Below are 18,690 nucleotides of genomic sequence, written 5' to 3'. Positions count from 1 at the left end.
TCAGATAAAGACAGGGCTCCTCGAGACACAGTGTTCCAGGGAAAGGGAACACCCAGCAAGAGAATGTGGCGGTGGCTCGTATCTTTACTGATGTACGCCATGAGTACTAATATGTGTACTGTGAATTCCTGTACACTTATGACTTTGAGCAGATGCCTCAGTTCTGTAGGAATGATGACCCTTCCAACTCTGTGTCCCTAGTCACTCACCCCGTATTGACAGCTGTCCATAGGCCCTCACAAAACAGGACCTGACGCTAGGCTGTGAACTTAGACCAGCACTTAGGGACAGAGTCACAGAGGAAGCTGCGGGAAGGTGGTAGGGAACGTCTGCCAGACCCTGGCTTGGAGCTCTGGGGCCACAGTGACCATGCTCTAGCCTGCTGAGAATCTCACCCTGGAGAAGCACTCGGAGTCCTGAATGGTGGAGGGAGTGTCCCCACAGCTCTATCAATTTTATCTTGATGAAGCAGAGGTCAAAGTTAAAGGTGGAGCTCCTCCGGAGAACAGTGAGATCCTGGGAAAAAGAGAGGGTAGGAGCTTCCAGGAAGTCCCTGGGTATTGAGTCCCTGAATCCCACCAGAGTACCCAGGGATGGGGTGGAGAGCTGCATTTGGTCTGTTCTGAGTACCCAGGGGCAGGGACTGCCACTCACAGGACTGAACCAGGCTGAAGTGAGGGGTGCTGTGATGGTGCAGGCCCCAAGTATGATCCCTTCTGTCCCCCATACAGGCCTGACACCATCCCTAGAGGACCATGGACACACATTAATGGATCCCATCCCCTCCTCCCTATGTTTGTATCCAAGGAAACTTGGGCTAAGGTGAGTGTCCCTTTGTGTAAGAGCCAACCCCAGCATAGAGACCACTGGCAAGAAATGAAACATAGAACATAGTCACGGAGATGATTTATGTCTAAGATGTATTTGCCTTATAACTCATGCAAGTATTTCCTACATAATTCACCCGGACGTTTAGTGATTCTAGTGGGTGTGAAGTGGTATCTCATTGTGGTTTTGATTTGCATTTCCTTGATGACTAATGATATCGAGCATCTTTTTTTTTTTTAAAGCAGTCTCCCCGCCCAGCATGGAACCCGATGCGAGGCTTGAACTCACAACCCTGAGATCAAAATCCCCGCTGAAATCAAGAGTCTGACGCTTAACTGACCAAGCCACCCAGGGGCCCCCAGCATCTTTCATGTTCTTGTTGGCCATTTGTATGTCTTCTTTGAAGAAATGTCTACTCAGATCCTTCGCCCATTTGCTAACGGGGTTGTCTTTTGGTTGTTGAATTGTAAGAGTTCTTTGTATATTCTCAATACAAGTTCTTTACCAGATATATGATTTGCAAATTTTCTTCCTTTCTGAGGGTTTTTTCACTTTCCTGATGGTGTTTTGGCACATGAACGTTTTAATTTTAATTCATGTGGCTTTTTCCTTTGTCACTGGTGCTTTTGATGTCCTATCTAAGAATCCACTGCCTAGTTCGAGGTCATCAACATTTACTCCTGTTTTCTTCTAAAAGTTTTATGGTTTTAGTTATGACCCTTTTTTTAATCATGTGCGGTAAGAGTCCAGGCTCATCCTTTTGCGTGTGGATTTTCAGTTGTTCCAGCACCATTTGCCAAAAAGACCATTCTTTCCACACTGGTTTGTCTCAACGCCCTTGTGGAAAATCAACTGATCAGAAAAATAAGGGTTTATTCTCAACTCTATTCCATTTGATCTAAATAAGTGTATCCTTATGCCAGTACCACACTGTCCTTTTTTTTTTTTAAGTTTATTTATTTTTAATAATCTCTACACCCAACGTGGGGCTTGAACTGGGGACGCCCAGATCGAGTCTCATGCTCTTCCAACCGACCCACCCAGGCACCCCAGTACCACACTGTCTTGATGACCCTAACTTTGAAGTAACTGAAAAAGCTTTAAATATAACATATTAAGAGCTGGCTAGGAGGAGAAGAAGATGGAAAAGGGCAAGCAGGTCTGAGGGGCGCCTGCGGAGGTGGTGGCCGTCCTCTGACCTGCCCCCACGGTTTGAGGGGCAGCCCTCCTGGCTCGCCCGCAGATGCCTGAGTTCCTCTGGGTGCGGCACTCAAGCTCCAGGCTTTCAATGGAAGGACCACTGGGGGGCTAAAGCCGACAAAGAACGGACTCCAGCTGGGAGGTAGAGCCCCTTAATCACATGCTTTCTCCCTCCCACTCTGGGAGCCCTAGCACTCGGAGGGAGCAGGAAAAATTACATGATAATCATATGCAAATGTTTCGCGGGGCCGGCGTCTGGAGCCCGGCGGGCTGCAGGACGGTGCAAGCCCTTCAGAGCCCCGGACCGGGCTGGGATTAGGGGAGCAGGCCCTGGCCACGCCCCGCCGCGCGCTCCCACCCCGAGACCAGGCCTCCTTTCCCCCCGAGCCCGCGCCGCGGAGGTGGGCCCGCCCCCCGGCGCCCTGCGGCCCGCCCCCCGAGGGCGCGGCTCTCCGCCGATCGGCGGCGTCCTGCCTCTTCCATCGCTTGCGGGCCGGGCCGCAGGAAGCCGCGCTCCGCGGGCGTGGAGCCGCCCCACCGCCGGGCCGCGCGAGCCGGTGAGCGGGCTCCCCGGGCCTCCCCACTGTCTGTTAGGTGCCCTCCCGCCGGGGTCCCCGTCAGCGCCGTCGCGGACCCGCCTCTCCGTGGACCTCCCGGGCCCCTTCCCGCCCGTGACGGGCTCCGGGTTGAGGATCCAGGAAAGTCTTGTCCCATTCCTGAGCTGCCCCAGCCTGGCCCGGCTGGGGACCCCCACGCCTGAGGGGTTCTCCCGAGCCACTCCCACCCTCCAGGGCCTGGGGAGTGGGGGAGGCACGGGCACCACGCAAGGCCTGGCTTGAAATCCCCACGCAGGCGCCGCCTGGGCGTCCCAGAAGCCCCACCCAGGGAAGAGCCGTCCTGGGAGGGTGGGAAAGTAGCCTGACCCGGGACCGCAGGGACGGGGCCAAGCTGGGAACAGGTCATGAAGTCCCCGTTGCCTATCCCATCCCCCTTCCAGGCTGAGGTCAGACGGCCCCTGAGGGAATGTGGGGGCAAGTTTGGAGACAAAGGAGGAGGGTGACTTGTCCCAGCTCCGGAGGTCTGGAACACCCTGTTCCTTCCTCAGCCCCTGCCAAGGGTAGGGGTTTGAGGGCTTGTCCCTCCCAAGCGCAAGCTGGTTCTGGCAGCTCTCCTACCACTGCCTACCACATGGGGTCTGGGAAGGGAGGGGGTGCCACCGCCACCCTGTGTCCCGGGCCCTGCCTGACATGGGGTCTGGGAAGGGAGGGGGTCTCCAGGGCCTGCTCTGGAGCTGGGTGCCTCCTTTGCCTCTCGCCATGGGAGAGGAGGCATCCCCTCCACTCAGCACACCACAACCCTGTGTGAGAGCATTCGCTCCATCCTGGGACTATCCCTGCAAGCTTAGACGGGCAGAGAAGGGATACTGAGGGCCTACTGAGGGCTCTGTCATCAGATGGGAAGCCCTAAAAACAAACCAAGGGATGTGTGCCATGTTTGAAGGACAAGAAATGCCATTTGACCTTGTGCCCTGCCCACAAAGCCAGCTTCCTGCCACCTGGGGATGAAGGCAGTCACTCTGACTCTGGGCTGGGGTCCCTGAGGGCAGAGGTGGGCAGCTCCTGTGGACGGCTTCCAGTCCCTGGAAGTGAGAGCGAAGTGTCTCCAGCTGCCTTTCCTCCTTGCCACAACCACGTACCAGGCAGTGATGATGATTCATGGTGCCCAGTACAAAGGAAAGACCACTTCCCTTCTGGGGCAGAGCTGGAGCCAGAGCCCCCGGCCCCATCTCTTCTCTGCTCTGCTTGAGTCTTCTGGAATGGACCTGCCTGCCAGGAAGCCAGGTCACCCTTGGTCCTGGTCTTGCCTGCCCCCTGGGGAACACAGGTGGGTCACATTAATATTCTTTTGTGCCCACCCAAGGCCTGGTGGGGATGTGTGACGAGGTCCCTGCTTGTAGAGTAGGGGGTGGGGGGAGAATGGACAACAATGATAAACGAGAGAATGGTCCACTCCAATGTGGTGTGAAAAGTATAACGGAAGAGAGAAATAGAGGAAGGGGACCTGGGGTGGGGGTCAGGGGAGCTTTCCAGGAGTGCTGTCAGGGCTGAATCTTGAAGGACCAACAGGATTCTCTCTGGCTAGGATTTTGGAACCTTGGCAGCCTAGTTCATGAGGAAGGACCAGCTTGCTGGAGGAGGGGGATGGAGGACCCACCAGAGAAGAAAGCTGTTTGTGACATAGGAGTCGCTGGGGGTCTGGGAGGGGACACCCCCTTGTGGAAGGCAGAGTCTTCAGGGGAACTCCCAGAAGGAGTCCAGGGGAGGCAGGGCTCCCAATGGGCAAAGAGCAGAGGTGCTTAGGGTTTCCTGGGCTCTGACTGTCGTGGGAGGCCTGGAGGAAGGAGAGACTGGGAAAAGTCAGCTCCACTGAAAGATTCAGACAGAAGGTGGGTGCAGAGTGAAGGTCAGAATCCTGGACAAAGTCCCCAGAGGGCTACCTGGAGAAGTGGCTGCTGAGAAGGGCACTAAGATGCTTGCGGGGGAGGGGTGGAAAATGAGGCCTCTCTATAAAGAGGCAGAATGAGCATGAACGAGAAGGGACCAGAGCTGGGGAAGGGGGGCGGCGGACCTGGGCCCGTGTCTCCTCTGTCATCCACCTCCTCCCGGGTACTCTGAAGGGAAACCATCAGGGTCCCAGGGCTTGGAAGTGAGAGGGGTAGGGCAGCAGTGAAGGGGAGGGCACAAGGAAGGGAAGCCAGTGGAGGAAGGCTGCTGGCCCTTCCGGGAGGAAGAGGGAAAAGCAGCAGGTCAGGGAAGACTGACCTGCTCTGGAGAGGGTGTGGAGGGGACATTCAGGCCAACACAGAGAGGATCAGATTGCACTGGTGGCCTTTCCATTTGCTGCAGGAACTGTATCTGAGGTTTGCCTGAGCCTGGAACTGGGCCAGGAGGATTGGGGCTGAGGGATCTCTGGGGCCAGTATCACAAGCAGGAGCCAGGATGGCAGGACGTGCTTGCAGCACACACTCACACACACAAACACACACACACACACACACACACACACACACACGCACTCTGCTGCTGGGCTGAATGGGCCGCTCACCTTGGCAGGGCTCCTGGGGGTCCTCTGGGGAGGGAGGAGGTTTGGTGCCCAGAGAAGAGATTGGAGCGCCAGAAGGAGGCACTTTAGGGTGGATCCCATTTAGGTGCTGTTTTAAAGCTCCTGGGCCTAGCGGGGAAGGTGTGGAGTGCAGGGTGTGGCAGGAAGATGGTGTTGCATATTTCTGATAGTTTCCTGAGTTTCCTTGGATCTTCCCAGGACCTGGGGCTAAGAGGAGGGAGGGTGCGGGAACTGTAGCTGCAAGGATCTGTCGCCTTCTCTGAGGCAAAGGCTGCCGGAGCCGAGTGCTGGTGGGGTCGGAGGGCCACAGAGGACCAGGGAGCAGGTGGAGAGCCGGGACAGAGGGGACTGGGCAAGGGTTCCGCATTTGGGGAGGGGCCTTGGGACTTTGAGGCCTGATTCTGGCAGCTTCTGTGAGGGGGAGCAGCCTGGATGGTGGCAAGAAACTGAGATAGGGCTGAGCCGAAGATGGGTGTGCATGTGTATCTGCATGGTGTGTGACCCTGTGTGCATGCGTGTGTCTGCGTATAAGTCTGTGTACTTGTGTGGTTCTGTGTCTGTCTGTCCGTGCAGTATGTGGGTATGTGTTTGTGTGTGTCTTTGTGAGTGTGTATCTTGGCATAGGCCCATTTGTGACTGTGTGGGGGGGGGTTGCCCAGAGAAGCCCTGACAGGTGGTAGGTCATTACTGAGCATCGCTGTAGAACTTGACTGTGCCATGAGCTCCCTGTGAGAGGAGTGAGTTCAGAGAGCCTTTGGATGAGATCCAGGCCTTTTCCTGAGAGCTGCTTGTTTGGTGGCCGGGGAAGGCTATGCTGTGTACACTCCTTAACGACGCCCAGCCCCCGCTTGCTCACCTGGGAGGTCTCTGCAGCACTGACAGTGGACGCTGCTGTTAAGGCGACATTGCGAAAGTCTGTGTGTGTGTGCAGGAAGCCTGCTTGTGGATGTTTGAAAATGCATCCGTGCGTGCCTGTGGGGGCACTGGAACTACACCGGCTCCAGAGATCTGTGCCGTTCTGCAAGCAGTTATTGAATGTTTGCTGTGTGCAGGAGGGAGCCCCAAGGCTGGCCCAGGAAGTGCCACCTGCTGACTGACCACCAAATGTTGTAAGTCTAGAAAGAACTCCACCCATCTGCCTTGTCCCACTGATGGCTCACCTGCCTGCCCCTCCTGCCAGGGTGGCCCTGGGAAGTGGGTGAAAGGAAATGCCAAGGCCAACGCATTTGCCTCTGGCCACCTCCCAGGGGGCGGTACACTCTGTAAAACCTGGTGCTGGGGCAAGAGGAAGGGATGGTTTCAGCCACCCAGGAAAGTGGCAAGTGAACTGGGGTTGGCAGCTCCATTCTGTCCCCTCCGCAGGTGGCCCAGGCAGTGGTAGCGGCATTCGCGGCAGAGGATGTCCCGGGACCTGGAGCGTGCAGAGGGCTGCTGGGCCTGGGTAGTGCTGCTGGCTTCCCTGGTAACCCAGGGCCTCACTCTGGGCTTCCCCACGTGCACTGGCATCTTCTTCACTGAACTGCAGCACGAGTTCCAGGCCAGCAACAGTGAGACCTCATGGTTCCCCTCCATCTTGACAGCCATGCTCCACGCTGGGGGTGAGCAGCCTGGGGAGGGGCCGAGGGAGGGTTGAGAAAGAGCCCGGGCGTGAGGGGCGTGAGGGAGGAAGCCGAGGAAACCACAATCTCCCTGGCCTCCCGGATCTCTCTGTCTGAGGCCCCGGGCTTTGTCTCATGGGGTGAATTCCTAAGATGTCACCTGATGTCAGCAGGGCCAGGCCCCCTGGCTGGAATCCTGCAGGGGCGGGCTGTGCTGAACTGGGCTGGGCTGGGCAGGTCTGGACCGGGCTGGGAATGGGGACAGGGTATGGAGGTACCAAGGTGCAAAGCCAGACCTCTCAGTGGCTGGAGGCCACGGGAGGATCGATACAGACTAGGAGTGCCAGGCACTCAGCTCAGACTTGAGGAAGAGCTGCTTGGGTGATCTCTCTGAACCTCAGTTTCTTCTTCTGCAATATGGAGGTAACACCCAACACCCTACCCACCTCCTACATGGGATCATAGGGAGGATCCCATGAGTCACCAACAAGTAGTATTTGGAGAACCTCGTCTGGGGCTTCGGGATGGGGAAGGGGGCTTGAGGAAGACATGAGGGGCAAGATGGGGTCAGGGCAAGAGCCCCATCTCTCACCAGGAAGCAGAAGGGTTGTTGCAAGGGCTGGGGAGTGAAGGCAGCCCCCCCCCCCATTTCCTGCTTGGCTCTTCCAAGAATGTGACCCTTTCACCCTGACCCCAGTGAAGAGGGAACTCCAGGGCTGGCTGGGCGACTCCTGCAATAGACTTGGGCTCCGGGGCCTGCCCCTGGCTTCTGAGAGCTCCTCAGGGAGATGCCATAGACAGTGACCTGCAAGTTGGGGGGGGGGTGCCCTCTGGTCAGTGGGAGGCAGATCTCATGGCCCACAGGGCTCTCCCCTTGGGCGTGTTCACTTCCCTCAGCTGACTCCATCTCCCTATGTACCTCCTGCCACTCCCTCCACCGGGCACAGGCAGCCTGCGTGTTATTCCAGGTCCTTCCCTCCAATTGGGAGAGAGGTCAGACTGGGAGAGATGGCGTCACTGAGATGACCCATGAGCCTGCCACCTGGGGAGGACTCAGGGCCCTGGGAGAGGCTGGCGCTGGGCCAGACCGTGTGACCTTTTCACCTGCAAGGTTAGGGCAGAAGTGGGAATCTCAGGCATGTCCTTCCGTGCAGTCAGAAAGGGGTCTGCACCAGGGCCTGGGAAACAGGCATCCAGTGGGGACCCCCCACTCCACAACCAGCTTTAGACTCACCACCCCCTAGCGGGCATGCCAGCAGCTCAGTTGGCCTGGGATTCCCGTCTATCTGTCTGTCTGTCTGTCTCACATGCACACACACCTTTAGCCCATGCTCATTCAGAGTATAAGAGGAATTTTATTTTTATTTTATTTTTTTTTAAGATTTTATTTGTCAGAGAGAGAGCACAAGCAGGGGGAGCGGCAGGCAGAGGGAGAAGCAGGCTCCCCACTGAGCAGGGAGCCCGATAAGGGACTTGGGGATCATGACCTGAGCCAAAGGCAGACGCTTGACCAACTGTATCACCCAGACATCCCCAGAAAAATTTCAAACTTGAAATTTTTTTTTTAAAGATTTTATTTATTTGACAGAGATAGAGACAGCCAGCGAGAGAGGGAACACAAGCAGGGGGAGTGGGAGAGGAAGAAGCAGGCTCATAGTGGAGGAGCCTGATGTGGGGCTCGATCCCACAAGGCTGGGATCACGCCCTGAGCCGAAGGCAGACGCTTAACCGCTGTGCCACCCAGGCGCCCCTCAAACTTGAAATTATCCTCGATCCCAAGCTCTCCCAGCCCCCACACATCTTAGAGATGAAGAAAGCAAGCACAAAGTACAAGGCACGTTCAGGGTTGCAGAGTGAGTTCAGGGCAGAAGCAGTACCCCGCAGAGGAAACACCCTGCCTCCCAGTGCCCTCAGCTATCTAAGGTAAGCTGGCGCAGGGCCCAGCCCCCGCCCCCAACGCCGTGACTTGGGGCTTTCCCCAATGTCGCCTCTCCGAAGTCAGGCCAAAGTTTGGGGTGGGGAAGATGGAAGATGTGTGGGGCAGTGGTCGTGTTCACTGCAGTCTGGCCTCTCCCTCTGTAGCTGCCTCTGCTTGATTATCTCAGTGTGGGCTGCCTACTTCCTCTGTCCCTCCCATACTCACACTGGCTCACACCCACACATGCCCTCTCCACCCCAAACACGCACACACGCTGCGCATGCATTCACACACACTCACACACATTTTCTCTCTCTGTCTTTCCCTGTCCGTTTGGCTGTGCCCTGGGAGAATAACTGTAGAAATTCCATTCTGTGTACTTGGGGGCAGGGCACCTGGTGAATGGGGCCCTGTGAGACGTGGAGAAGCAGCCAGCCAGGACTGGCTCGTTGCTGCTCTGGGTCTGGACTGGTGGGGAAGCAGCTCAAGGTGGGGATGGGGTGGAGGAGAACAGGCCCTTCTCCACCAGAAGCCAGACGTCTGGGTGCAAGACTTTCTGTTGGCTGGAAGTGATGGGGGAGGAGAGAAAGCATCCCACCCAGTTTTCTCCTTTTCTCCAGAGGCCAATGCAAGGGGGTGTGGGGGTGGCCCAGGGCCCCAGGCTGCCCACTCTAGACAGGTTGGAGGCTAGTGGGAGGGCTGTAGCCATTCCTTTTCAGAATGGGAAGCAGGCAGGGGCAGTAGGTGCTCACTGGTTTTGATGCCCTGGGACCCTCATCCACCGAGACAGACCCCAGCAAGGGGCATCTACCCAGGTCATGAGCCAATCCTGTTTTACCTGGATGGAATCAGCCTCAGCTCAGTGTAGTGAAGGGCCTCAGTCTGTCGCTCTGGGGGTCCTTGTTGGGGGTCAGATTGCACATTTGCAGGACCTCCCCTTGCAGCTGGTCAGATGTCACCCAGTGTGACCTCCTGTAGGGGAGGTGCAGAGAGGGACTGGGTTTGCCCTGCCCATAGCCAGCCTGTGGCCGGGTGGCAGTCAAAATCTACGCCTATGGGCCCCAGGGCCCTGCCTACCCGGCTAGTTCTGGTTGGAACTCCCCCCCCACCGAAGCCCACTATCTCCCTCCCTCTAGTCCTCCTCATTCACCTGTCACCTGCTGGCTGCCTCCTCACCCCTGCACCTCCCTGCCTCCTCCCCACAGGACCCCTGTGCAGCATCCTGGTGGGACGCTTTGGCTGCAGAGTGACGGTGATGCTGGGGGGCGCACTGGCCAGCCTGGGCATGGTGGCCAGCTCCTTCTGCCGCACCCTGAGCCAGCTCTACCTCACAGCAGGATTCATCACAGGTGACCGTCTTCCCATTTCGAGAATTTCTGGGTGCCTACCAAAAAGTGCCAGACATAAGTGCAGGCGGCATGCCTAATCTCCTGGGGCTGCTTATAGTCACACGAGGGGGAGGGACAGTGAATCCATACATGAGAAGGATTGTTTCTGATCGTGACAAGCACGTGAGAAGGCAGGACAGCTCATGCGAGGGTGTCCTGGCTGGGGGCGGGGGTGGGCAGAGATTAAACAAGCAAAGAGGTAAAATATCTAGAACACCCCGGGTAGAAGATAAAGCAAGGGGGGGGGAGGTTGCTGCTCTTCGACGGGGCAGTCAGGGAAGGCCTTGCAGGGAAGGTGACATTTGGGCAGAAAGCTGGTAGAGGTGAGGGAGTCTGCTGACAGCCTCTCAGGGAAAGAGCATTCCAGGCAACAGGTACAGCAAGTGCAAAGGCCCGGAAGGGCCCAAGGGGCAGTGAAGGGCACGAGCAAAGGAGGGTGGAGGCTGGAACGGGAGTAGTGCCTGAAAGGCTTAGTAGTGAGATGGGAGGCCATCTGAGAGATCCGGGCAGTGGGATGAGTGATGTCCGATGACGTCACTGCTGTTTGTAAAGCATCACTCTGGCTGCTATGTTGAACATAGGTGCACTGGGGGGGTTAAGTTAGAGCAGAACAGGTAAGGGTGTGGTCATAACCCAGACAGGAGGTGGCCATACCTCCAACCACGGTGGTATGACGGAGGTAGTGAGGAGTGGTCAGTTCAGGACAGCGTGGGAGGTACAGAGAAGAAGAGTCAAAGATGACCCAAGGTTCCAGGAGCCTAGAAGGGTGACACCATGGTTTTTGCCCCAAACCACTGGAAGGATGAAGTAGCCTTTAACTATAGTGGGGAACCTAGGGGAGGAGCAGATTGGTGGGCAGTTGGGAAGCTCAGACATGGAAACATCCAGTCTGCTGTTCGGGGACAGGCCCTGGGCTGCAGCGGGCACTTGGGGATCATGACAGGGCTGGCATTCTAGTATTGAGATGAGGTATCATTCTGCTGTCACTGAGGGAACAAGGGTGGTGGCTGAGGAGGCCTGAAGACTGGGCCCTGCGATGTCCAGCAGTCTGGGTGGGAAGAGGGGACACAAACAGGAGGAGACCCAGGAGAGTGAGGTTTCTTGAGAAAGTGAGGAGAGAGTGAGGGCTGTGTCAGGCTGCTGGTGGATCAGAAGGAGGGGACCAGCCTCGATCTCTGGATTTGGCAATGTAAAGGTTGCTGACCTTGATGAGAGTGAGTCTGGACCAAGGGTGAGGTCTGATTGCAACAGGTTCAAGAGCAAAGAGGAAGACAGGAGTTGGAGACAGCAGGGATAAACAGTATTTCCAGAAAATTTCGATGAAGGGGAGCAAAGAAACAGGCCAGTACCCAGAAGAGGATCGAGAGAAGGTTTTTTTTTTTCTTGTTTTAAATGGCTTTTAACTTCACAAAACATTATGAGCATCATTCTGTGCAATAGGGTAAAACTCTCCGGCTGATAGAATCTTACAGACTGAGTCAAAATACAACATTCAAGGACGCCTGGCTGGCTCAGTCGGTAGAGCATGTGACTCTTGATCTCAGGGTCATGAGTTCAAGCCCCACATTAGGCGCAGAGCCAACTTAAAATAAAAACAAACACACGAAAACCCCCACCCACATTCAGTTAGGCGCTGGTAACAGGAGACCCACAAGAAACATGTAACACCAAAGGGTTTACAGGGAAAGGCCCTGTGAACACGTGTAAGTTTAGAAAGCCGGTAGGTCTTGCTATGAACTTGAGGGAGAACATCAGGACTCAAGGCATAGGGCCAAAGTCCTCATGATGCCGGTCGCAGTGAGGAGGGTCAGTGCTAACTGCCCGCAGACCACGAGGGGATTGCTTTTCCCTCTGCTGCCTCACCTGCTCTCGCCCTTGCCTATGGCTCTCCGAGCCTCTGACGCGCGTCCCACCTGTACTGCAGGATGGAACCTCCTGCGGAGGCACAGGCATCCACCAGCTTCCAAAGGGGGGGCCAAGGGCTCGCCTTTATTAGCACCTTGCTCCTTTTCCTCCTTTCCTGCATTTTCCTGGTTGACATTTTGTCCTGCCTGTCCCTCTTCGGACGCCATTGCTCCTGCGCCTCTCCTTGTGGTCTCCTCCTCCTCCCGAGATCACAGCAGCGAGAATGAACCCCCGAGACGCTTCCACCTGGACACCTGCTCCCCCTCTGCCTCCTTCTCTCTGGGGTCGCCCCTGGCCCACAGACCCTCGGGGCCACTGGGAGCAGGTACCAAGAAGGGAGTGGGAGCAAGCCATGGCTGCATCTCTGTTTTGTTTTTCTGTTTGCTTTTTTTAAAGATTTATTTATTTATTTATTTGAGAGAGAGAGAGAACGAGCAGGGGGAAGAAGCAGAGGGAGATGGAAAGGGAGAAGCAGACTACCCACTGAGCAGAGAGCCCAATCTTGGGGCTTGATCCTAGGACCCTGAAATCATGACCTGAACCAAAGTCAGATGCTTAACCAACTGGGCCACCCAGGCACTCTTTGTGTTGTTTTTAAGGGGAGAAATAACAACAAAGGAGAATGATCTGGCAAAGAGGAGAAAGGGGGTGGAGCAGGAGAGGGAAATTGCTGGAGGGATACACCTTTGAGTAGACAAGATGAAGGGTATAAGTAGAGGGCTGGCCTTGGCTGGCAGTAGGGACAGACAGTCCAATGTTACAGATGGAAGGCAGGTGGTCAGCTAGGGGTGAGGAGGGGGGAGTAGTGGGGGTGCATAGAGAAGGACTGGTGGTCATCCAGGAAGGTGGGAGAGAAAAGGGACGGTGGCATCACAGGTGGTCTGAGAGCCCGCATGAGGCTCGTGGTCATGGTGTGGCCGTGAGCTTTCTTTCCCAACATGGTCAGCTGTGTGGGGCAGGCACGGAGTGGGTGGGGTGCAGCATCTGAGCTGAGCCAGGAGAGAAGAGTCTAGGGGAAGGATATTCTGGGCAGTGGGAACCACAACTGGAAATGTCCAGCGGGGGGGGGGGGGGCAGCTTGGTGTCCAGAGGAAGAGAAAGAAGCTGATGTGGCTCAATCATGGTGAGTGACAGGGAGAATGGCCTGAGATGGCACCCAAGAGATGCCCAGGGGCCAGACCGTGCAGAGCCTTCCAGGGCATAGTAAATACTGTGGCATTTTTTCTAGATGTAATGGGAAGTCTTTGAAAGGTGTTAAGCAGGGAAGAGACTTACCCCAATTCAGGTTTTTATTTTATGTATGTATGTATGTATGTATTAAGATTTTATTTCTTTATTTGAGAGAGAGAGTGAGCACAAGCTGGGGGAAGGGGCAGAGGGGGAGCAAACTCCCCGCTGAGCACGGAGCCTGACTCGGGACTCTATCCCTGGACCCTGAGATCATGACCTGAGCTGAAGGCAGACCCTTAACTGACTGAGCCACCCAGGCGCCCCCCAATTTAGGTTTTTAAAGATCACCCTGGTGCTGTGCAAAGGGGAACAGGTGTGCCCCTGGCAGCCTTGGAGGGCAGAGCTGATGCTTCTGAGGAAGTGGCGATCTTCAGTCCCTGGGGACCTGGAGGTGGGTCTGGGCTAGAACAGGAGGGCAGACATGGAGCATGACCCCGTGACCCCTCTCCGGGTTCGGGTGGGAGGCGATGAACACCCTTGAGCCAGTCTCCTCCCTCCCACCACAGGCCTGGGCATGTGCTTCAGCTTCCAGTCGAGCATCACCGTGCTAGGCTTCTACTTCTCCCGCCATCGGGCGCTGGCCAATGCGCTGGCTTCGGTGGGCGTCTCCCTGGGCATCACACTCTGGCCACTGCTCTCCCGCTACCTCCTGGAGGACCTGGGCTGGAGGGGCACCTTCCTTGTCTTCGGCGGAGTTTTTCTCCACTGCTGTGTCTGTGGAGCCATCCTGAGGCCCGTGGCCACCAGCACGGCCCCTGAGACCACGGAAGGCCCCCCTCCACCTTCCAAGACATCTGCTCCCGGCTGCGTGGCAGCGTGTGGTCGGGCCATCCAGCGCCACCTGGCCTTTGATATCCTGCGGCACAACGCGGGCTACCGCGTGTATACGCTGGGTGTTATGTGGATGATCCTGGGTTTCCCGCTGCCGCACGTCTTCCTGGTGCCCTACGCCATGTGGCATGGGGTGGACGAACACAGGGCAGCCCTGCTCATCTCCATCATTGGCTTCAGCAACATCTTCCTGCGGCCCATGGCTGGGCTGGTGGCAGGCCGGCGGGACTTCGCTGGCCACCGGAAGTATCTGTTCAGCCTGGCAGCCCTGCTCAATGGCCTCACCAACCTGGTGTGCGCTGCGTCGGCCGACTTCCGGGTGCTGGTGGGCTACTGCTTGGCATACAGCGTGTCCATGAGTGGCATCGGAGCCCTCCTCTTCCAGGTCCTCATGGACATTGTCCCCATGGATCGGTTCTCTAGCGCCCTGGGCCTCTTCACCATCCTGGAGAGCATCTCCATCCTCATCTCGCCGCCTCTGGCTGGTGAGGCCCGGGGAGGGAGGGCGGCCAGGGTATGAACACTTAAAAGTCAGGATTTTTGTACCAGACTTGCCTGAGTCCTTCATCTTCCTCTCTGTACCTCTGCTTTCTTATCAGCAAAGTGAGGACAATAATAGAGTCTACCCCGTCTACCCCGCAGACTTGTTGTGAGGACCACAGTTATATAGCCGAGAGCTTAGCAAAAAGCCTGGCACAGAGCAGAAAACTATGCACATGTTTGCCGTAGTTAACATCCTGGCTGTCCCACTTCCTGCCTGTGGGACCCAGGCAAGTCATTTTCCTTCTCTGAGCCACAGTGTCATCTGCAAAATGCAGACAAGAACACCTGCCTTAACCATTGGTTCTCCTGTGCCCGTCGCTGGTGGGCATGGCCGAACACCGAGGCCCAGTCCCCACCTCTCAGGGCTGACCTTCTATTGGTGGGAGAGTCAGGAGTTAAAGCAGAGACACGTTTGTGCTCAGTGTGGTGATCTGTGCTGGGGCGGGGGGGACAAACAGATGTGGGAGTAGAGACCCCTATAAGCAGACTTGCCAGGCAGCCAAGAGTGTGACATTCAAAGTAACGGAAGGTATGTGAAGCCCTTGATGCTGGAGGGAAGTCAGCACATGGCCGCGGTTAGTGCAGTCCGCCGATGACAATGGGGACTCTTCCCAAGTGTGTCATCGTAAGTCTCAGTTTCCAATGGAGTTCATCAAGCCAACAAGTGGGGAGAGAGCTATGGGAGGACGTATGGGAGGGCCCAGGTGTAGCTGAGCAGATACCCAGACTACTGGCGCTTGGGTGTTTGGCTTCCTGCCACCAGGGTAAGGGAGACATGCCCTGAGGTGCCCTTCTGTCCCCTGGAGAGCAGGCTTAGTGTTTCCCCTTCTCCTTTGATTCACCAAATCTCTATTGAGTGTCTCCTAGGTGCCAGCCACAGTGGCTTGTACTGGGGATACAGCAGAGCCCAAAATAAAACCCCTGCTCTCGGAGAGAACGCAAGTTAGTGGGAGGGAGGCTGGTAGCCATGGACAGTGGCCTGACTTGTTCTCTGTTCCCCAGGGCTCCTCCTGGACACCACCGACAACAACTTTAGCTACGTTTTCTACATGTCAAGCTTCTTCCTCATATCAGCTGCCCTCTTCATGGGTGGCAGCTTCTGTGTCCTGCAGAAGAAGGAGAGGCCAGGCAAGCGGGCCGAGACAGAAGGAGCCATCACGGAGGCCGCCTCAGAGCAGGGCCTCATGGTGGAGGACTCACGTGGTTCCAAGAAACGGCTGAACACCGAGGTCATGTATGTGACCAGCGTCTGAGCCCTGAGGTCAGTGAGTGACCACCGCCGCAGCCCAGGAATGTGATCTCCAGCTGCTAGGGCTGGGGTGAGGAGCTGGCCAGGAAACCTGGAGCAAAAAGCCATCCAGGCTCTGCACGCAGGGACTCAGCCAGGAGCAGAGACCTTGGAGGTTGGCCTCCAAAGACTCAGGGTTCCTTCCAACCAGCAGAATCCAGGAGCGGGTCCTCCTGACTTTTTCTTTGGGGTACCAGCATACGTGGAGCCCAGGAAAGTGAGTCTAAACCCTGCTTGGGTCTGTCACAGTCGGCTCGGCTCCGCTGGCCACCCAGTACTGCTGCTGCCACTCAATACACTGGACCCTCCAGTCTAGCCTGGGTGTCTCCGATGTCCTTTCTTTGTCCTCCAGCCTCCAGACAGTTCCAAAGAGTTCACCCCTCCTCGAAGGCCCTCTGCCCCCTTTCTTCCCAAGGGCCCCAGCCCTTGCCCTTAGGGCAGCACCCAGCACAGGATGCTGAGCCCCATGCTGACTGGAAGCTTGGGAAAAAGAACCTCATGAAACAATGAGCTGTGACCAGCCGTGGTGGAGGGCCAGGCTGAGGGGTTGGCGTGGACACAGGACACGGACAGATTAAAGGTTGGGTAGAAGACCCATCCTGGTGTCTGAGCAAAGAACTGGAGGGGAGCCCTTGGCTTCAGTCCTAGAATCAGTGAAGTCTGAGGGGTCCCTGCATGCAGCAGGGCCGGCTCTAAGGTCTCCCTCCCTCCCGTGCCCCCACCTTCTATCTTGGTCATGAAGCTGAGTGCTGGGGTGGGGAGAAGCCTGACATTTGAGTGAGCAGGGGAGCGGAAGGATTGCTAGGCGGGGCGCGAGACCTCTGGAAAAATAGAGCTGCTTTTGCAACAGAAGCCTTTCACTCCCTCTCCTGCCCCCTCTCCCTACTGTGTCAGAGGTGTCCACCCTGGGGTAAGTAGCTGGCTGGGCCAGCTGCCAGCCTACCTCTGCTCCCCGTGGGGCTATGCCTGTGGTGTGGAGGTCAGTGCTCCCCACACACATACTGTTTTTTACTGGAACTGGTTCCTGAGGTCATCCCTGGGGGCTGGCTGTCATCAGTCCAAGCTTGTCCCAGCACGGTACCACCTGAGGGCAATGGAAAAACAGAGTTTGTTTAAATTACACACAAAAACGTTCCCGCAGCAGGTTATAAACCCTGTGAACTAATGAAGCTGGAAAACAGGCCTTGAGTAAGTCCCTCTCCTCCTTCAGTTCTCCCTGCTCAGCAGGGGCTGCTGTAACCCAAGGCCTCATTTGTTGATTCAGGCTCAACCAGGCTCCAAAAGGAAAGCCTTATCAGGAAAATAAATTTTATTTTCATGACCTGACTCCAGTCTTCCTTCTCTTGCCCAGCTGGGATGAGTAAGCATCCTTGGGGAAGTACGGTCTTCTCCAGGACCCTGCCACGAGTGCCCCCTTATGGTCAAAGAAAGTAGTGCAGAGGTGAAGCAAAGGGCCCTGAGCTGGGTTAGACCGGAGTTCATGTTTGGCTCTGGCACAATTTGCTGTGTGACTTTGGGCAGTTGTTCACCATCTCTGGACCTCAAGAAAGGAGGAGGCTGGCCTGGATAAATCAGAGTCTCTTCTTGTTTGAAAATTCTTTTTTTTTTTTTTTTAATATTTTATTTATTTATTTGACAGATAGACAGCCAGCGAGAGAGGGAACACAAGCAGGGGGAATGGGAGAGGAAGAGGCAGGCTCATAGCGGAGGAGCCTGATGTGGGGCTCGATCCCACAACGCTGGGATCACACCCTGAGCCAAAGGCAGATGCTTAATGACTGCGCCACCCAGGTGCCCCTTGTTTGAAAATTCTGATCCTGAAGACCTCCATTGCCTTCTGGCTCCTCACCCAGTCCCATGCTTGGCCACCATCCACAGCCTGTGCACTGAAGGGGGAATGCTTGGACACATTTTACCAGGTCCTGTCTCCTCCATCTAACTGAGTGGAGAGGAAAGAGTGGGACTGGTGGGTAGGTGGATACTTTTGGCACTAATAGTCACCAGGCTTTGAAATGTGCAACCCCTATTAGGCCCACTTCCTGAAAACAGATGATTTTCAGGAAAAAAGGTATCCGTGAACATTCAGCATAGGGAACTTTGACCTCATCTGCCCCCAGCCAAGAGTGGAAATAATCTCTGGACAGATGCCCTTCAACAAATACTACTGAGCATCTACTATGTGCCGGGGACTGGGCAGAGAGAAGTAAGACCTAGTGATGCCCTCAGCACTACACCAAGGACTGAGAATTATTCCCCAAGGAGGAAGGCCCCTGAGCCTTTCTGGGGGGACAAATTAGGGAGGATGGGATGGCCCATCTGACTCCAGAATCCCCACTTAGCTGCTTTCCTGGGAATCCTCTAGAGAGGATCTGGAGCAGTTCCTGACCAGTGCAGGGTAGAGCTCACTTACATCCTGTCTCCTGACTTTGCTGCTCTGTCCAGCCAGAGGCAGACAAGCCCCTGGCCACCTTGGGATGAGATTTACTTCCCCAAGTTCTATCAGCTCTTTACAGAAGCCGAAGGGCCTGATGACAGGTCTGGGGCCACTGTCCTACGTGGAGCTGTCAGGGTATCCAAGCACCGATTGTAGTCATAACTCTTGCCCCAAGGGGTACACATAGGGCAAGGGCTGACCACAGGGACCTGAGCCCATGGAGATGGGACCTGGTGTCAATGAGGTTGTGGCAGGCCGGAGTGTGGCAGCCATTTTACCCTCATGCCAGGCCCAGGGCCAAAGATACGTGGTCCTTAACCTTGAGAAGCTCACAGATCAAACCCCTTTACCCCAACATTTTCAAGCACAATGGGAGTTGCAGCAGGGCCATTTCCCTGCCTGGT

The 18,690-nt window shown here is 56.0% G+C and overlaps 1 protein-coding gene across 6 annotated transcripts; it reads left to right on the top strand.

Annotated features, from left to right (window-relative positions):
• The first annotated feature begins 2,477 nt into the window (after window positions 1–2,477).
• On the top strand, window positions 2,478–17,173 carry SLC16A5 (solute carrier family 16 member 5). 6 transcript variants are annotated; one of them, XM_026484182.4, is made up of 6 exons: window positions 3,820–3,912; window positions 6,204–6,260; window positions 6,514–6,749; window positions 9,873–10,016; window positions 13,697–14,506; window positions 15,567–17,173. In XM_026484182.4, exons 3-6 carry the CDS (start codon window positions 6,551–6,553, stop codon window positions 15,815–15,817), a joined length of 1,404 nt encoding a protein of 467 aa, XP_026339967.1. In that variant the 5' UTR covers window positions 3,820–3,912; window positions 6,204–6,260; window positions 6,514–6,550; the 3' UTR covers window positions 15,818–17,173. The 6 variants fall into 6 exon arrangements, with proteins under 6 accessions (XP_026339969.1, XP_044234675.1, XP_057174167.1 ...); XM_026484183.4 differs by having other exon boundaries at window positions 3,825–3,912; window positions 6,083–6,260; XM_026484184.4 differs by lacking the exons at window positions 6,204–6,260; window positions 6,514–6,749 and adding an exon at window positions 2,478–2,585 and having other exon boundaries at window positions 3,728–3,912.
• Window positions 17,174–18,690: the final 1,517 nt, after the last annotated feature.

The sequence above is a fragment of the Ursus arctos genome, unplaced genomic scaffold (assembly GCF_023065955.2).
Source record: "Ursus arctos isolate Adak ecotype North America unplaced genomic scaffold, UrsArc2.0 scaffold_24, whole genome shotgun sequence".
Classification (NCBI taxonomy): domain Eukaryota; kingdom Metazoa; phylum Chordata; class Mammalia; order Carnivora; family Ursidae; genus Ursus; species Ursus arctos.
The sequence above is the reverse complement of the archived record's forward strand: the minus strand, read 5'-3'. Positions and strand labels throughout refer to the sequence as shown.

Bases quoted from the DNA above. Each gene is read 5' to 3' on its own strand.
- SLC16A5 (XM_026484182.4), top strand. From the start codon at position 6,551: ATGTCCCGGGACCTGGAGCGTGCAGAGGGCTGCTGGGCCTGGGTAGTG. The intron at 10,017-13,696 runs GTGACCGTCTTC...CTCCCACCACAG, and splicing joins CACAGCAGGATTCATCACAG to GCCTGGGCATGTGCTTCAGC. The intron at 14,507-15,566 runs GTGAGGCCCGGG...TCTGTTCCCCAG, and splicing joins CATCTCGCCGCCTCTGGCTG to GGCTCCTCCTGGACACCACC.